The sequence below is a fragment of the Grampus griseus genome (assembly GCF_964374135.1).
Source record: "Grampus griseus genome assembly, chromosome: 1".
Lineage (NCBI taxonomy): Eukaryota > Metazoa > Chordata > Mammalia > Artiodactyla > Delphinidae > Grampus > Grampus griseus.
The window spans coordinates 106,855,281-106,874,768 of NC_139017.1; the positions used below are offsets into that span (position 1 = coordinate 106,855,281).

The following is a 19,488-nucleotide window of genomic DNA, read 5'->3' on the forward strand; positions in this document are numbered from 1 at the left end:
AAATAAACAAATCATACAGCAGACCACACGAGTCTAGAAGCTCAGCAGGAAATGGCTGCTTCACCCATCAAAGAAGATTGTAAAAGAGCTCGGGGTCCTAACAACTAATGGAACTTCAAAATCCGTACAGGTATGGTTTAGAACTGCTATTTCCTTCAAAAGCTATAAACTTGGTAAGAGAACAAGATGGTTATGCCACATTCTTTAACATGCTTTCCATCAATACCCAAGGCTTTCCTACTGAGAAAAAAGAATAAACGAAATAGCTGAAGAATCAAACGTATATATATAAACACAAAAGATTCACTGTGATACAGCAGAAGTGTAATGACATGCTGTTAACAGAATATTATGAATTTACAGAACGGACTCCGTTAGAGACATGGCTTCGTACTCCTGCCAAAAATGGCATAGTTAAGTAATCTGAAGAACACCTTATTGGCTCAGAGCTAAATAAATATACCCACTGCTTCCCTCGACCCCCGAAGATTTAAAGTGAACTTGGTACGGAACAAAAAAATAAAACAAAATTTTCCAAAACACAGAAAAGAGAAAGCAGTTTTTAAACCCAAACTCCATCGAATATTTTTCTTTTAAGTTTTTATTATTTAAATACACCATACTAGAGCAAATGTCTCTGAAAATATCACAAATAAAAGATTTTTTTCTTCATTCAGCAAATTAGAAGTAGGGGGGGATTTCTACACAGTAGCTTCTATGAGCCTGACTTTTTTTCCAATTTTTTTTCTTTTTTTCATTCTTTTTTTTTTCTTTGCCATGGGAGTAGCAACATTAGGACGAAAACACTTACATGCATACATACATTGTATTTTACAGAGATACAATAAAAGTGTTTGTGATAGAATATCACAAAAGCCACATCTCTTTCCTTTATCTCATGTTCAGTTTTGATTGAAACACATTTCCTTACAACACTTAAATATACAAAGAGCAAATAGAATGTTGTTAAGGTAAAAACACAGGGTACAAACTCTGGCCAGTGCCCTGCTAATTGTTAATGAGGGTAGAAAGCAGATTTGAATGCTTCTTTTAATTAGCTTCATTAGTCATTTCCCTCCTCCCAAGCTCCCTCCCCCCAAAGATGTCGTCCGGTGGATCTTTTTTCATTTTCTCTACAGTCTCCCATTAGCCCAGGTTCATGGAGTCCTTAATGTTCATATTCAGTCATTTTAATACACCAATAAATGCAAGAAGGGCAATCAAGACTAAAGAAGGTGCAATGGCATGGAGCTGGCACTGGTGCTAGCTACAAAGGTGACTTGTCTACTGAAGACACATGGGATCCACCTGTGATGAACAAGATCTGAGATGAAGGCACGCATTCTGCATTACTCTGACCTTTTAGCAGACCTGCAAGACATAAAAACGGGCATCTTAGCTACAATGCTAAACTTGGAGAGATATGAAAACTCAAATATGGCTGCTTTTGTCTTCCCTACATTCACTAATCTTCTTCTATTAATAGATTACTTTCCAACTGTGACTTGTTAGAGGCTTTCTACGCTACTTACTCTGGCAGTGGAGAACTAAAGCATAACATCTTCTGCACTGTTACTAGCGGACAAAATGAGACGATAAATGGACTTCCAGAAAGTTTCTGGTGTAAACTTCTACAATGAATTGCTGAACTCTGTTAAAAGCAAGTTTCTTTCTGCAAGGAATGAATTGTAACATCTTGCCTCGAACTAGGATCTTAAAGGCACATCAGAGCCAAGTTCCTCCTCCCCAGGAAGTTTTGCGTTAATATTCTCAACTGTGTAAACTTTGGCAAGTTACTTAACTGTCTGTGTCTTGGTTTCCTCATCCTAAAAGTGGGGAGGGATTCCCTGGTGGCGTAGTGGTTGAGAATCTGCCTGCCAATGCAGGGGACACAGGTTCGAGCCCTGGCCTGGGAAGATCCCACATGCCGCGGAGCAACTAGGCCCGTCAGCCACAGCTACTGAGCCTGCGCGTCTGGAGCCTGTGCTCCGCAACAAGAGAGGCCGCGACGGTGAGAGGCCCGCGCACCGCGATGAAGAGTGGCCCCCGCTCGCCACAATTAGAGAAAGCCCTCGCACAGAAACGAAGACCCAACACAGCCAAAAATAAAGAAAGAAAGAAAGAAGCTTTCATTTAAAAAAATAGTAATAATTTAAAAAGTGGGGATAATAAGGGTGTTATAAGGATTACATAATATATAGGGAGCGCATTCAACAGCGCCTGGCACTTAATAAAAAAGCTAAACGAATACTGGCAGTTAACATGATTATTCTAATATCCCCATATGATGTCTATGCACCCATGTCCTTCTCTGCTTATAGGTATGTGTGTATATGCATGTGTGTATACACACACACACAAAAAAATATTGATACTTCTTTTCCCTTAGTATTTCCTACCATGCCACTTAATATTACATGAATATTGTAAATATATGAATCAAACATATGTAATGTGTTAATGACTTGTGCTCAATTAAAGAATGTAGTTCAATGGAAGTCTAACTTTAATATCTAAGTTAGAATTGATAATCCAGTTGTCCAATACAAGCTGTTTGCAATTACCAAAATGAAATAATAGATATTAGTTTTTTATGGTTTTTTAATGACATTGTGAGCTTCCCAGGAAGTTCTCATTTCACCCTTTCCCTAACTTACTAAAAGCCTGAAGTCTATTAGGAGCTGCAACCCCCTACTTCCAAGCTAATTAAAGTGGTAGAGGCTTAATCCCCAGAGTGGAGGCTCAGTGTGAGAAAGGTAATTTGTCTGTCCAGAACAAAGATGCGGCAGCAGCCAGCGAGCATATTTAATAAATGAGCAACAAATGTCCTCTACGATGGACACACACACAACGTCAATTATGTAACTACGGGGCGGGGTGGGGGGTAACTGCGAAGGGGTATGTAAACTAGAACCCTCGCTAAATTTTCTTCTGACCAAAGAGATGTGATCTCTTATTTTACTGAAAAGCACAGATTATTCTAGATGAAACCATCACTCCTGAGTGGAAGAAAGAATTCCAGAGCAGGCAAAAAATTTACCAACCCCTCCCCAAAAAACCCCACAATTCTTGATTCTATTTACATAACTCTCTCTCTACAAGGCAGTATTCTCCTGAGGGGAGCCAAGTCTCCTTCAGACAATATAGGCTATAACATTTTGTAGATCCTAGAACAAGAGTGGTCTGAGATTTCAGTCAGAGGGACTGTATGATTTAAGAGCTTAAGATTTTTTTTTCTCAGAACATACAAAAGCCAATGGTGCAGAACAACAACTAAACTATACATCCCAGACGCTGGGAACAAATTTCAGGAGGATAAAAGTTGAAAGGGGCCAGATGATGGGGGCCTATACTTTCCATACAATTTTAGCTGCCTTTAAAGAACGGATGTACAAATAATCAACTCATTACTTTTCAGCCAGAGGATGTTTGGGTATATTTATTATGCATCATGCGCTAAAAACGTAATTGGTTCTGTGAACAGAAGGAAAATGGCCAAAATTAATGTCCAATTTTCCCCACCAAAAATATAGAGAATGAGAGAGAAGAAAATAATAAAATGGAGCTATTTGTCATTTCTCCCCATCTCATCTCCTCCAGAAAAGAAACGCCGCAGGGTTTGGGGAAAATCATTTTAAAGCATTCTTCAGGTCCAAAAAGCAGTTTATGATTCCACCAGGAAGTATGTTTTCATTACTTCTTCCCTCTTGCCCTCTCATTAATATCTCTCTGGACCACATTCAGCTTACCCCAAACGTTTATTTACAAAAACTACCTTGTGAATTGACTGTGCTCATGGTGAGCTGAGCACCAAGGGCAAAAATGTAAGACATTTAGGCCAACGGGGATATGTTCTTAATTAACATCACCCCCAAAACACAGCTTCTCACCAATGTCTGACAAGAACACATCCTTAAGTTATATTTCCTTATTCCTTTTAAGAACTATTCATTTTTGAAGGCCACCTGTCTCCTTTTAAAAGGCTTCCAACATTAAAATACACGCCGGTAGGCTCTTTTTCACTGCCTCATATATTCTGTGTTCCAAAATGAACGCCCTACCTCTCCCACCCTGCAAAAGGTATGGACTTATATGAAAAGCACAATACTTGCAATCTCGTAAACACGTAAACCAGACTTTGCTCAAATTTTCCTCCCTAACACCTCCCAATTTACATCATCTTTTTTTTTTTTTTTTCTGGTACGCGGGCCTCTCACTGTTGTGGCCTCTCCCGTTGCGGAGCACAGGCTCCGGACGCACAGGCTCAGCGGCCATGGCTCACGGGACCAGCCGCTCCGCGGCATGTGGGATCTTCCTGGACCGGGGCACGAACCCGTATCCCCTGCATCGGCAGGCGGACTCTCAACCACTGCGCCACCAGGGAAGCCCTTTACATCATCTTATACTCAGTAAGATGGTACTGTGAGACGCTGCTCGTACTTATTACGTGTCTGTGTACTTAGTCCCTGGCTAACACTGCTATGGCCTGTATTCAGTCTGGCTACATTTTCCATCTTATCTCTACATCCTTCAATTCTCACCATGCACGTTGGTGAGCTGTATCATTTTTTATGCCTTGCTAAGTCAGGGAAAGAAATGGTATAAAAGCAGCAACAAACTTAAGATATCATTTGTAGAGAAACTAAGCTTTTACCTTGGGGGGGGTGGATTTTATTCTTGTACTTTTTTTTGGCTACCAAGTATAACTACAAATGGCTTTGCTTCTACATGAAATGGGTATCTCAAAATATTTGTTACCCATTCATTGTCCTCAACTCAGCCCTATAGATTCACTTAATTACAACTGAAACCACGAAGGTCTGTAAGTATTTATATGTATTGGCACTCCTTAAAGAAGCCTGAACTGGCTCATCAATGGTGACTGATTAATTTGCAATAAAAAATTAGATTTCCGTTCTTAAAATAGTATTCTATGCAGTTCCCATATTAGTAAAGAAGGAAAACTGTACACATTTTGATGCAATTAACCTTTACCTAATAAAGCAATGGAAAATACATTTAAAATCATTCCATAAACTTGAGTAAGGGAAAATGATAAAAATAAGCATTAAAATATGGCAGTATAATTTAAAATTTTTCAAATATTAGTCATTTTCCCTGTACACAGCATTAAGAAAATGCATTACGGAAGACAAAGAAGCCTAATATTTTTTCCTGAGATTTTTGAAGCTCGCTAAATTCCTATTTGCAGATAAATGTTGTTTTTTGTGATCCCTACAACAGACATTAATGAAGTTCCTATTGTAAATCCATAAAGAATTACCAAGTGAAGTGTGCACTTTTTGTTTCAATGCAATAACTCAGTGCTGTGTGATTGCCTGGGTTAATGATGAAAAAGTCAAACATACTATCAGAGCTGATGGAAAAATCTATCACCAATCTGAAATTAAAATTCATCTGTGGTCAATAAGATTTAATATCCATGCAAGTGGTGCTGTAAAGAGTAAATGAATCAATGTCATCAATACATAATCAGTATGAAATATGATGTGAATAAAATTATGTGCACGAGTCATACATTTCACTCTTTTCTGGGCCAGTGTGGAATGAACAGTCTCTTAACTGAAGGTTGACAGTAATTGTTACAAATTAGGCACAGCAGTTATCAAAATGCACTCACTTGCATAGCTATAGGACTTACTAAGGAGATTAAAATAGATCTGAAACTATACAGTACTGCAGGTGCTGGACAACTGTTGATCACCCATTTTCCCTCTGGAGTGCCCTCTAATAACATGATTCGTACATTTGTATAATTTCCTCGTTTCTAACTCTGGTCCAAAAACTTTCCAGTTGTGGATCGAGAATCAAGACATTTAATCTTTAATGATCAGCAAGAGCTAGAACTTTTAAAAAAAAGTTGTAACTTACTCAAACATTATGGGACTACCAATCAATAAAAATGCTCTCCTTTGGAATTCCAGAATGTTTTGTAAAACTGCTCTTCTAAGATTCAAAGCACCGTAAATTGGGTTAGGAAGGCAGGTGTCCAGATTGCTATTACTAATGCAGAAATCATTCTTTCGGACAAAGACATTTATTCCCCCTTCCTACCAAAAATGTTCTAATTCCCCCCGCCCCGACAATAACCTAGTCACATCGTATTTCTGAATTTCAAAATTGTCAAGTGGGATAAACAACTGGTCGTAGGCAAGTTTTACATTCTGCCTGACTCTGCATGTGATAATGTGTTCAACATTGGTAAAGCTACAGCTATAATTAAGTTAGGATTTTTTTCACCACAAAAGATTCATGATTTAACCCATCAATTCCTCTATTTCTGAACCGTGTATGTATGAGTAGTCTACATTTCTTTAAAAGGGCACGCAAAAACACAACCACCTAGGAAAACTCCCTCACTAGACGAAGAGGTTGAACCTTCCAACTAGGTATTCACCTTCTGGTCTGGCAGTAGTGGATTGCTCTGAAGTGAATTCAAATGGCCATTGATGAGAGCTGTAGGTCTATCATGTTCACAAAATAAACTGCCATTGATGTAGTGAAACCGATCTCCTGGGACCAGGCGATTCCGGCAGGTAGAGCATGTAAAACACTGAAAGGAAAAAGCAAATCCACTGAAAACAAGTACAAATTAAGTCTTTCTTGGTCACAAGTTTATAAACTGTTTTTAAGCAGGTATCTGTCAAGTACAGAGAGCCACTTATGGCTTAGTGTTTTCTTTCCTTCAACATGATTCTGGAAAAGAGTAAGCCAAAATGCAAGAAACTGGATCAAGCTAAAGGGGAAAAGCGACAAACAGGTGCGTGCTTCTGTGGCATGGGGGAAGTGGCGTGGGTGGATGTGTAATCATCACTGCCACATAACAATTTCAGTGGATTCCTTCCATGTTTGCGGCTTGAGAAAACAGGGTTCCTACTAAGGAGACATGCTTTGTCTCCATGTAGGAAAGTTATGGTTCTTTTAAAAAACAGAGGAGGAGCAGATGCTACCTTCAGATGATACACATTGCCTTGGGCCCTCATGACGAGTTCGCTCGCAGGAATAGACTGTCCACAAGCGCTGCAAGCACCGCTATTCCCAAATAACCTGAAACAAAGATGACGGGGACACCAATGAATAATCCCAAACCAAGGAAAGAGAAAGAAATCCCCAGCCTCTGGCCCTCCCTTTGGAATGCATTTGACAGAGACTGAATGCTTAGGCTCCGGCCTCAAATTTTATGAGTGATTTACATCATCTGGGAAAAATCCTTTTGGGGGGGGTGGTCACAGCTAACTTCTCCCTACCGCAGAGGAAGAGGGTGCCCTGGGTTTCAACAAAATATTGACTTACACCTCTAGCAAATATGAAACAATTCTGTTCTACACACATTTTATCAGATTACTGAGTTCATCATAAAAAAAAAGATACAATTCATGCCTGAAGTTTAAATGTATTGTGTCCTTGAAATTATGTGAAGAACTCTTTTGTACTTTAATCATATCTTGAGATATGAGTCATCAAAAGGGTTAAGAGGATTTGATTGTATATCTAAGAAGACATCATGCTCAGTGTATTGAAACTCCCGTAAACCTCCATCAGTGCAGACTTTCCATTAGAAACTCTCTGCTATCCAGGTTGATATATAATGTGTATGGGTTAACCTTTTCAATCATGGTGTCAACACTTAAGATTTGCCTCTGCTCATCTCTTTCATCCTAACCTTCTCTCTCTCTTGATAATGAAATGCTTGCTCCAACTTCCCTCTATCTGCTCCTGAGTCCACAATTTAGATTACTTCATCTCTGCTAGCAACAAACTGAATGAAATTTCGATTTGAGCAGAAAGTAATTTACCGGGATCTGGACCCATTTGTCATCATATCTCTCTGGGTGTTTGCTGTATCACTGCAGTTTTCCTATGCAATCAAATGAGACCACAACATCTGCCATGGGGGGAGGAGGGGGAGAAGAAGAAGTCTGCAGAGGAGGGGAAAGCTCAAGGAAGTGCGGTGTACTGAAGAAAAAGATATACATAATTCCTTACATCCTTCCACAGGCGTGACAAAATATTTTAACGAACACCGAACTTTGGCTTTTATGAAATCCGTCGACTCAAACTGGGAAGCTTTATTTGCTTTTGGGCTTCCCTCTTTAATATCCACAAATATTTATTAAACAGACCAAAATGATTTCACATTGAAAGGTGGTATCGGAACGAGTAAGCAGGGTCAGAGAGGCACTTTTCAACAATGAAAAACAAAGTAATAGGACTTACAAACTAACATATCGGTGTCATAATACATATTAATACTTGCATTTCTTCCTTGTCCAAAGAAAGTCATAAAATGCAGTTTGTGTCAAACCATGAGACAGCCTCCTATAGAACACCCCGTAATCTGAATGATTGTGGCATGCCTCTATATAAAAATAATTGCTTTGAGTTTTCAGAATCTGGTCTTGCAGAAGAGGCTTGTCATGTTCAAACTACTAATTTGCTGTCGCCACTTTATTGAAAATAGCCTGTAAGTTGTTATTAAATGTATCGACTGAACGACAGGGAGAGTAGTAAAACTGCCCCTTAAGATGGCTTTTAATAGGAAGCCCAAGAAACAAATTTTGCAGCAGCATCGATTTGAAGAGTTCAATCAAAACTCCATTTCAAAACTAATTAGTCTGAGATCAACAACACATTGACACGTTCTTACAGAATCAGAACAGTTACAGAGAGAAAGCTGAAATAATACACTGTCAGGACCTCTAGCTGCAGGACCGCACCGTGTGGGAGCTCAGGGGCCGCTGGCCTGCCATTTCCTAACACTGGACCATTTCAGGAGCATCGATGAAGCCTCCCGGAGTCTCACCCACAGCATCCTGCGAGTGTGGGTTGTCACTGCTGCCACGAGAGGGTTCTCAGAAGGGTGAGGTGGCCAGAGAATTAGCATTGCCAGGGGGAGTTTCCAGTCAACAGCAGGGCTATTTCAATCCCCAAAAGGGGTACCAACTCAAACACTTCAGGTAAGAATAAAATTAAAAACCTGTCGATGTAGCCAAAAACATGCTGAGGATAAAAGGGGGGCGGTGTAGATTAAGGGGGTAGGGAACAGAATCCTACTTGAGCTAAGGACCAAATATCCTCTTACAGCAACCCAGAAGTATTTTAATGGCTAGGAGTCTATAATTATGGCTGCCACTACCAACAGGTACACAGTGACACTCCATCTCAAAAATACCCTTTCACAGTACCAATCTGATTACCCAACCTAAGTGTTCATTTATTTAACAATTCACCCTGAGTAAAGTCAGCTGTATGTCTTCAATGTCTAAGGGCAGTTGTATGGAATCCAAAAGCTTTTCATACATCTCATTTTCTCCAGCACCACTTTCACAACCTTTCAGGGAACAATCAGCCACAAAATCACGGGATTCCTAAAGTGTCAGAAATTAGTTACAAAGTTTGAAAATGACCAAGATCTACCCAGGACTGATGTGCTATTGAACAACATTATTAATGGAGTTTAATATCTTTCCGTGCCTACAGCTTTAAGGCTGCCTCAGAGCAGAAAACTTACATGTCTAAACACATTTTAATCCCTTTTACCAGAGAGGAAGGCTACCATTAGAATTCCACCCTTTTTTCTGAAAAGTTGTGTGTGTGTGTGTGTGTGTGTGTGTGTGTGTGTGTGTGTTTTAACAACGTTTTTGTGCACTGGAGAGTTAATTATCTAACCAGGGGGACTGTCCAGGACAGTGTTTGATTTAAAAGGCTTGAGGCTTTAGGTGCTCAATTAAGTAGCTATCGTCTCAGACTGGACTATAATGGGCTCTTTTCTCTTTAACTCAAGCAACGGGGAGATATACCCCAGGTCAGGCTAATTAAAACCAGGGGAGTCTTTAATTGTGATGACAGAATCGGTTTCAGTTTCCTTTCTTTGGGTCCTCAGTCCAAGAAGGTCGTTAATATTTCAGCATTTGGGCAATGCAATCAATCACAAACATCAAGAGGTTACTTACATGGGGAAAAGGGAAAAGAAGGAAAGAAATCCCACCAAACCTCTACACTTTAGAGGTGCTCTGCTCCTATGAAAAGTACCATGTAGTGCTAGTACTGTTTGCCAGCTCCAACTCTCCTTGCTGACAGAGATGGAGAGCAAGTTGTATTTTTAGTTCAGTAATAATACTTAGCATCTTTCCCTAACTTCAACGACCAATAGGTGAGCCTACTTGCAACTGGTTACTTCAAGCAAAATACACACGATACGGAGCATTACCTGGTTGTTTTCTAAACCGCTTTCAGGCAAGGAGAGGTAGGTTTCTAAGAGTGTGGCTGAAAGGTATACATTTGTACCTACAAGTAAATATCAGCAACCTATCTGAGGAGAAAAATGCACATCCACAGCTACCGATCCAGAAGCAATTGGTTTTCCAGCAGGTTCCTATATTTAATCTAAATTCTGCACCGGCTATATTAAATGTAACAAAGAAAATGCAACCCAGAAATTATGCCTGGAGCCAAGTCCATTAAAAGTACTTCGGAATAACTAGAGACCAAGCACCTTAAAAGCACCAGAAGCTATTGATACTTAAGAGGGGGGCTGTGAATAATCGCAACTGATGCGTTAGAGAGGGGAGGGAGAAAAAAAAAAATCAGCCAAATTACGCTTGGTTAATTCAGAGTAACAAATCTGCCCCCAAGTGAATTGGAGGCCTTGAATTAATTCTGTTATGACAAATCAAGATAAACGTTCCCCCTAAATTGCATGCGATTTAATTAATTTTTGAGATCCTAGGTTTTTTTTTTTTTTCCTAGCTAATAGTTCACATGCTCCTGTGCTGTCATTGTGCTTGAGTGGGCAGACTTCAAAGTGATATTAAATAACCAACTATTAGATTTACCTAGCACGTCCTATTGGAAAAGTGCCATTTAATTACCTAGCCTGTTCAATTAAAGGGACAGCATTCTCTGAATATAGCAGCTTGCTGTTGATTACCAGGGAAATGAACTCGCTGTCTGGCGGCGCCTCTGTTCCTAACGCTACCCGCTCCCGAAACGCACCCTCCACCACCAACCACCACCAATCCCCCCGCCCCGGGCCCCCACCCCCAGCTGCGCGGCGCTCACTGCGGCTGCGGGCGCCACGTGAACCTCCCGAGCGGAGCCCGGGGAGAGAAAGCGCTACCCGCTCGTCCGCCTCCCGCCCTGCGCTCGCCCCCTCGCGGGCCCGAGGCTGCCGGCCGGCTGGGCGCCTGAACTGCGGCCTCAGGCGCCGTCAGCCCCCAGCCCGGCCCCCGCCCGGCCGAGCGAGCGAGCAAGCGAGCGAGACCCGGCACGCCGAGAACCACCACCCGAGCTTCCGGCGCGTAGCCTCGCCTCCCCGGACCTGGAGCCCCACCCGTCGATCTCCGAACTTCCTCCTCTTGCTGCACTTTCCGCGCCAGTCTTCTGGCCCGCGGTGGGGGTGGATGAAGGAGGACTCGAAGAAAGAGAATCGGAGTTTCTGAAGCTACTTGGTGGCGCTGGGATTGAGCTGGGGGGTCGGGAACCCGGGGGGAAGGGGGAGGACGCGCTTCCAAGGTTCAACGACTTTTGTAATTTTGCTAGGTGGCGGGGCCAGGCCGGCGTTGGCCCCTTTAAGATACACCCTCCCTTTCCTCTCCCCTCCCCCCTTGTCTATCCCTCCCTCTCTTAGAGGCCAATTTTGTTAATTAAATGTTTTGTTTGCAACGCAGCTCTCATTCATTGCGGACACGTCATTCGGAGCAGATCTAAGCCAGAGACCAGATCTCATTAGATAAAGCCCATCAAAACTAAGAAAATGGAGGAGCCACTAATTAAAGCTTTTAATTGTGCGGATTCGCTGCAGCAAGCAGCCGCTTTATCTGAAATCTTGGAGGGAGGAGAGGCAGAAGCCCAGCTCTGCCCAAACGACACTTGGTCGCGCAGGGGGAAGGGGCTGGGGAAAAGCAGCACCACCCACCCCTCCCCCCCCACAACCCCCTCCCCTCCGGGCCCCTCCCAGCTCTCCCAAAGGTTTTTAGCCAGATCTTGCTGGTTTTCAAAAAGCCACAACCTCAAAGTCAGACAGTTTAAAAGCCCCTTAATAAATCGCTCTGTGGTCCCAGCTGGGGCCGAAGAGCCAAAGGGTCCCCTTCACCTGGCGGCCGGCGAGCGGATTAGTCCCGCTCCTCCGCGGCCGTCCCTGCAGAATTGAAAGCTCCTCCAACAAGTGGACTGAGGGGAGACTGAGGAGGGAGTGGCTGAAAGGAAAGGGAACGCGCAGCCTCCCCGCCTTCCCACCCTTTCGGCATCTTGGTGGGCAGAAGGAACACTGAAGAAAGACTTAGGAGATCCCTTAAACTTGGTGGGTGAGAGGGGGGTGTCTGCTGCTGAGCCCTGAGCAGTGTGAGGAAAGGATCAATTGGGTACTGAGCTAGAACTCCGCTCTCCCGAACAAATCTAAGGTCCTCAGGGTAGCCTCCAGTTCAACAGCAAGCGTGGTTCCAGTTTTCAAAGTCAGGAAAAAAGAAAGAAAGGGAGAATATGGACCCAGTTAATTAAGTCTTGGGGCTGGGCACACATCCTCCATTGCTCCATTAAGCCAACAGAAAAACACCAAATGGGCATTTATATTTGTTCCCAAGAATAGGGAAAGGAATGGAAGTGATTCCCAGGAAGCCACTTGCCTAAACTTGTCCTGAGGGAATGCAAGTGGACCCATCTTCTTTTTAATTAGTGGTAATCAGAAGCGAAGGTCTTCTGAAGGCACTTGGAAAAGAGATGAATCTGTACCATTCACTGCTTCTGAACAGCACTGTCAATTTTTCCCCTTTAAACCACCCTCCTTCTTACCAGTTTTGCTCTCTAATTACAGTACTGTCAAAGCTCATGGCATTGCTTGGAAGAAGGACCAGAAAGCATTATACCCACGCTGCTGCTGATTTTCCAACGTTTACTTCTAAAAGAACACTTCGTGAAATTAATGCTGCCACCTTAATTTAAAAATAAAAGCCCTCTCCCTTCCTGTATTTCTTTTACTTGGCTGATTGAGGAGGCCAGCAAAGAGGACATAGGTTGCATTACTGGAATAACCAAATATCATCTTATTCCATCATTTACACTAATGATATCGCTGGGGTAAACATACCCATACTCAGCTCCAAACTGCACTGGGATCTTCTGCAGTTTTAGATGCAGAGTCAGGGAATCACAATGGAGCTAAACTTTGAACAAAATACCTCATCTATTGATTCACCCTCATTGAAGAAAGGGCAAAAATTTTCTAATCTCTATAAAGAAAATGGTTTAGGGCACAAATTTTAATAGAACGCATTTCTTAAAAGTGAGTGGTTGTCTAGTATCAACCGTGTGCGTGTGGGTTTGTTTTTTTTTTTTTTAATTACTGGATGTTGAAACAGAACACCTCCTAGAAGCATTCATGTGCATCAGTCTATCAAACCATTTACTCAAATTAAATGTGTAATCCTTCAAATGCCTCCTTTCAAATTAATGAGTTTAAGTAGCTTGAGTTCACCTGAAAAGATCCTATAGGCACCTGACCTCCTGAATTCTTTCCATTAATTGCACTGAAACTTGTTGGAAAAAGGCTGCTTACATGGGCATATGAATGTTCCTATACATTGCTTTAAAATGCAAGATTAGTATAATTCTATAGCCTCTTTTCCTAAATCTCTTTTGGGGATCAAGGGTAGTGATACAAATGACAACAACAAAAAACCCAAAATCTGAACATTCCTCAATTGAACTACAAATTCTACATCACAAACCACACACTAACACTTGAGTATTGCGAGCCTTCAAGTAACAATATATAAAGAGAAACATTACCATTAAGTTTTTTTTTTTTGTTCGGGTTTCTTTGCTATAAGAATGACAAGTCTTTAAACCGATGGGCAATCAGCATTTTTCACAAGGAGCACAAAGAATGAGTCAGTTTTCCACTCAAAAAAGTTTAAAGGTGCTTACGTAAATATCATAATCAGCCATCACCATATCATTTCTCACTACCCACACTTAAATTTTTAAATCAGTCTTTTGTCTCCCAAGTTCCTATGTTGGTCCCTACCTTGCTTTAAGAAAGCAGCTTAACTCCCACTTGAAAGGTTTATTTTTAGTGGAGGGTCCAACTGCGGCTGACCACGTGAAATCCTGGTCGCGAGGATCCTGGTCCCAACCTTTGCACACCTAGCAGCCCAGTCCCCCCAGATGCGCAGTTTTTACTTCGTGTGGCCTTTGCCGTTAATTTGCCACTAAATATTGGAAGATTAACACATGCTTCTTTAACCCCTTAAATTTCGGCCAACCAGGTTTTTGAGGTGAAGGCTACACTGTATTCTGAGATGCCCTGCTCCTTTCTTTAAAACCCTTGGTAACCTTTGGCCTTGCCATTGCTCTGCCCGCCCATGTCGGGGAAAGGCAGCCAAGTCTTACCTAATGTAGTCATTTCTGCAAAGGATCATGCCGCTCTTGGTGTAACAGGACGTGCCGATGTCGCCCAGCTGCGCCTGGCAGCAGGAACACTTGAGGCACCGGCTGTGCCAGTAGCTGTCCATGGCATAGAGCAGAAAGCGGTCCGCAATCTTGCCTCCGCAGCCTGCGCACCGCTTCCAGGAGAGGGAGCCGGCCGTAACCGGGGGCGGCTGTGAGCTGCTGCCCGGATTCACCATGGTCTGCAGAAGGCGGGAAGGGGACAGGGAGAGAGAGACAAAACAGGGGCGATGCAAAAGTTAGTACTCGCCGCGCGAGTGAGCGAATCCGTCCCCCGCCAGCCCCCAGAGTTGCTGGAAGGAAGCAGCAGGGCAAGGGCGGGAAGGAGGATGAGGGGGAGAGGGAAGGAGGGAGGCTTGCCGGCAGCAGCCGCCTGTTTACTTTTCTCAAGCTTTGTTCTGGGGCCACGAGCTCCTCTCAACTTTCCAGCGCCCGCCGCCGCTGACAATTTCAGCTCGGGTACTGTCAAAACTCAAGAGAGCGAGGCTCCGCGGCGCGCTCCTCCCCTCGCGGCGCCTCCTCCCGGCCCCCGCCTCCGCCCACTGCCCCCTCCTCCGCCGCCCGCCTCCAGCAAATGAGGGTCAAACCCACCCACCGCCTCGCCCGGCCCCTCCCGGGGCCCCGCTGAGCCCCGAGCGCTAGCCGAGGGGAGTGAGAGGCGGCCCCCGCCGGAGCCACGTTCCCTCCCGAGCTCTGCCCGGGGAAGTGCAGCTGCAGTTCACAAGTTGGAAATAGTTCGGCTTTCTGAAAGGGAAGGAGGGAAGAACCGGCGGAGGGGAGATGGAGAGAGTGGTGGTGGGAGGGGAAGCGAGGGGACTTCGGGGGGGGGGGGGTGCGGTGTGTAAAGTTGCGAAACTGGTTTTTCTTATTTTAAACAGCACCTTTCACATGCCATTGTGGTGACCGCCATCTCCTATTATTGTTCCAAATCTCATTTCATTTTGAAGATCAATGAGTGTTTTCTCTGCGTTTGCAGGACACAGGCAAGAATAATAGATCATTGAACTTTAGGATGCCTGTTAACTTCCTATACAAACACTCTCCACTTTGGTCTCACTAATCTGCCCTTGATCAGCAATTTAAATGGTAGAGCTTTGTTCCTCCAAAAGGGTGGGGGGTACGTTACTGATAATATGTGAGAAGGCACTGTTAAAGGATGCACAAGTTATATCTGAGCCAGACCTACTGTCACCAAAAACTGCTTTTAAAAATTCCCCACTCTTTCTAATGAATGTCACGAGAGAAACAACTGGGGTCTAATATAGGAATCAATTTATAAAGCTTAGCCTAAACCGATTAATTTGTTGCCTCCAATCCTGAGTCCAATAAAGTCCTAGTGTTCCTCCAGTCACTTATTCTATAAAAAGATCAAGTTATTTACTGCCAATTAAGCAGCCTGTTTTGTCTTTGTCCTCTGTAAGCCGAGAGTGTGGGCTCCCCCCGAGGCTCCCGGCTATCTGCTCAAGACATTCAGCTGATACCTCAGAAGCGAGAGGACGAACTTTGCCTGTCCCCGGCCCAACTTGGCTGCTGCAAAAAAACGAGGGGAAGGGAACGAAACAAGGACTTGTGTTCCTTAAATAGGCCGATTTTAAACACATTTCCTCCGAAAGAGTCCCGGAACGTGTGTCCAGTGACCGCACAATAAACCAGAATAAGAACTGCACCAATTAAGCTGTAACAAAACCCTGAGACTTTGGAAACAGGACCACTCTAAAACCCATTAGCATTGCATTTAACCGAATGCATCATACCTTTATGTAAATTGATTTATCTGATGCATTTACTCGAGGAATTGCTTTTTGTTACAATTTCAGCCCTAACCCAAATGAATCTGCATTTCCTGCCCTAGGTCTTTAAACTGCCCACCCCCGCCCAACGTTTTAATCGCTCTGAATTCCTTTTTAAAAGAGGAGGAGGGAGGAGATTCCAAGCTCTTCCCCGCCCCCATCTTTGGTGAGAGGTAAATATATATGTATATTTTTTTTGAAAAGGAAACATTACACTGAGAAAAGCATCCAGTAACCCCATTAGCTAAAGCTCTTAAGGACAAGCAATACCTTAATGCTGATTAAATCTAAAAGAGATGAATCAAGACGACTGACCAGAAACTGACTCCCCTGATAACTAAGGACGGGCCCTCATCAAGTTTCATTTAGAGTTGGAAAAAAAAAGAAAGCTTTTAAGTTAAATAGGCTTATACTCTAGTAATTACATAGCCAAGCAATTTAGGTCCTGAGGTAGTCTGTGAAATAGAAAGCAGAACTGGCAGCTAGAGGCAAAATCTGCCCCCCTTTAACAACGTCTCTGGTGTTTTTTAATGGAGACCAAGGGAGGGACAAACGTAGCGCTGACAATTTGTAGTACAAAAATGGATGCTTAATTCATGTCTTGATTTTAATTAGGTGATTCACCGGATTTCTCCTGGATTGGAACAAAAGACTTATAAGCCAAGAGGAATTTTTTAAAAGAACCAGCAATACCGAATCCTGCTCACTTAGATCCTTTCTGCCACTGTTTCAAAAATAGTGGTGGGGTGCGGGGGGTAGGGTCGTGACTATTTTCCCCACACTACTTCTCAGACTTCAACGCTTAAAGCACCTCCTGCCTCTCCCTTTGGAACTGAATATATCCCCACACGCCTCCAAGGTCCCCACCAGCCGCGTCTCCAAGAAGAACCCTTTTGTAAGCAGGAACCGCTACAAAGCTGGCGGCCCGGGGCTGCCCTCCGTCCTAGCTCGCAGGCCGGCCTCGGTAGTTTCGGACTCGCGCATTATCTAAGCCGACGTATTGTTTACTTGCAATTTGGGACGGTCAAGGGAAGGAAGCCAAAGAAAACAGCCCCGGCCCAAATCGCCCCCCTCCTCCTTCTCCCCCCCTCCCTGCCCGCGGCTCTCCAGCCGTCCCCTTACCTGCTTTTCCCCTATATTGCAATATTGCGAGAGGCGGCGGCGGCGAAATTCGTGCGAAGCCGCTCGGCTTCCAAGGAAGGGGCGCCTTGGCTGGCGGAGGTGGAGGGAGAGGGGGGGATGTTCTCGCAGAAGCAGGAAAGGGGAGGAGGGGGCTAAGGGCTGCTTTTCTTTTCTTTTCTTTTTTTTAACGCGCTGCTCTGAGGCTGGGTTAGGGGGCCCCGCGTAAGTGGCAGGCGCCGGGAAGCAGAAGCGTCAGTCTCGGTCCTCGTCGTTCTTCTCCGCCTCCGGCTCCGCGCGAGCAGCTGCAGGAGCCCTCGGCCCGCGCGGCGCGGCGCAGCGGCAGCAACTGCTGCAATCGCTGCTGCAAGTTTGGCAATGTGGCTTCACTTTGTATATTCCCCCGCCCGGAGGCCCCCGCCCCGCCCGCGCTCCTCCCGCTCCCCCTCCTACTCCTCCGCCTGCCTCCCTCCCGTGCGCCCGCCCGCCCGCTCGCTCGGGGCTGCTGGCGGCGACGGCCGCTCGGCCGAGCTTCCTGCACCTCCAGCCAGGGAGCGGCCGCAGACACAACAGCCCCGGGAGCGGCGGCGGCCGGCGCGGAGGCCGGGGGGCGGGCGCGCCCAGGAGGCGGGGAGCTGCGGCCGGCGGGGTCCCGCGCGCCTGACCCTCGCCCCTGCCGGAGCTGCTGCTGCCCGGCTTGGAGGCGGCGGTGGCGGCGGCGCTGGCCTCTAACCGGCTCACTCGCTCCCTCCGCGGCTCTTACACATGTGTTACTGACAGAGCAAAATCCCAACTACTCCCAGGCTCTGCCGCCGACGTCAGCGACCCTCAGCCACTGGGCGGCCGGATTGTTCAGGCGGAATAATAAAACCTGCCAATCCGGGCAAGGACAAAGGGATGACTGAAACGAGACTCCGGGGGCGGGGGAGAGAGCGAGGCGGCTGAGCCGCCGGAGGCTGAAGCGGGGGAGGGCCCGAATCAGGTGGGGAGAAGTCCCTCGGGCGCTGCCGACCCCGCCGGCGCGGCCCCCCGTGGCCCGAGATGGCAGGCCGAGGCGCGGGGGCCACACCTGCCCTCCCTGCTCACGTGGCCCCTTCGGGACCCGCGCCCGCTCGCCCCTCAGGGATAGCCCGTCCTCGCGCCGAGAGGAGCCCCTTAGGAAACTTACTTCACATCTGTCTCAGAAATGGGCCTCTTCCTGTTGAGGTAGAAAAGCTTGGTCGAAATCTCAGGGCGGTGGACTTCACACACACGCAGAAGAGATGGTTTCTGAGGAGTTCTTTTGTTTTTGTTTTTTAAATTCACGATGTTAGAGATTTATGAACCTTAGTGGAAGTTTCATTAACAAGGTAGAAGCTTCTCCCCATCAACCTGAGTATAAACTAAGTGCCCAGTAGGCATTTCATAGGTATTTGTCAATTGCTGGTGGTAGAAAGATCACAGTCCTTACGTTCAAAGTTGAGGAAAACTTCAAGGGAAAAGCCTGGCCCCCTGTATCCACCCCACTGTAGAGGATGAGAGGCCAAATTTCTCGTAGCCCCCAGAGCGATGGAAGTTATTGCAAGATTCAAAATCTCACAGCCTCTGGAGAGTAAGAAAGGTTACTTCTAGTATAAATCAAGTTTTGAGGAATGCTATTAGGGTGGTAATCTGAGTGTCTCTTTCCAGGGCCGCAGCTCAGCCTAGATGCTTCAACTTTATCTGCTCTGCCAAATAGGTTTAATAAATCTCCGATCTGAGGCTAATATTAGGTCTGATTATTATTAGTAAGTTCCAGAGAGATTTTTCTGGTGGAAATTATCATGAAAGTGCAAAGCCCTTCTGCTGAGTATCATTAAGTAAAACCAGCCTTGTGGGACAAGTTTTCATACTGTATTACGCACAGTACTGCTAGATTGAGGAAAGAAACCTGCAGAAGAATCTGGCTAGACAATGCAGATGTTAAACATCTATGGTTTTAGTGTCTGTTTGGGGGATTTCTGTCTTTCAAACCATCAACATTAAGGCTGCAAAAGAAACTATAGTCATTGCCTACAATATCAAGCAGAAGACATTTTTAAATACCAGTTAGAATACTCCTTTCTTTATATTTCTAGCACCTCGAAATTAAATG

The 19,488-nt window shown here is 44.8% G+C and overlaps 1 protein-coding gene across 3 annotated transcripts; it reads right to left on the reverse strand.

Moving 5' to 3' along the window:
* Positions 1-583: 583 nt before the first annotated feature.
* LMO4 (LIM domain only 4) lies at positions 584-18,121 on the reverse strand. Of its 3 annotated transcripts, XM_082650283.1 has the most exons (5): positions 17,379-18,105; positions 14,410-14,648; positions 6,972-7,068; positions 6,419-6,574; positions 584-1,371 (listed from the first exon to the last, which is right to left on the reverse strand). In XM_082650283.1, the coding sequence occupies exons 2-5, from the start codon at positions 14,643-14,645 to the stop codon at positions 1,363-1,365; spliced, it is 498 nt and encodes a 165-aa protein (XP_082506409.1). In that variant the 5' UTR covers positions 14,646-14,648; positions 17,379-18,105; the 3' UTR covers positions 584-1,362. The 3 variants fall into 3 exon arrangements, with proteins under 3 accessions (XP_082506409.1, XP_082506407.1, XP_082506408.1); XM_082650281.1 differs by lacking the exon at positions 584-1,371 and having other exon boundaries at positions 6,392-6,574; positions 17,379-18,121; XM_082650282.1 differs by lacking the exons at positions 584-1,371; positions 17,379-18,105 and adding an exon at positions 14,848-15,005 and having other exon boundaries at positions 6,392-6,574.
* Between the last annotated feature and the right edge of the window lie 1,367 nt (positions 18,122-19,488).

What these genes read in the sequence shown, in the direction of transcription:
- LMO4 (XM_082650281.1), bottom strand. Translation starts at nt 14,645, where the DNA reads ATGGTGAATCCGGGCAGCAGCTCACAGCCGCCCCCGGTTACGGCCGGC. An exon ending in TGCAGAAATGACTACATTAG is followed by an intron (nt 7,069 to 14,409) that starts GTAAGACTTGGC and finishes TCTTTGTTTCAG; the next exon opens with GTTATTTGGGAATAGCGGTG. An exon ending in GCAATGTGTATCATCTGAAG is followed by an intron (nt 6,575 to 6,971) that starts GTAGCATCTGCT and finishes TTTTCCTTTCAG; the next exon opens with TGTTTTACATGCTCTACCTG.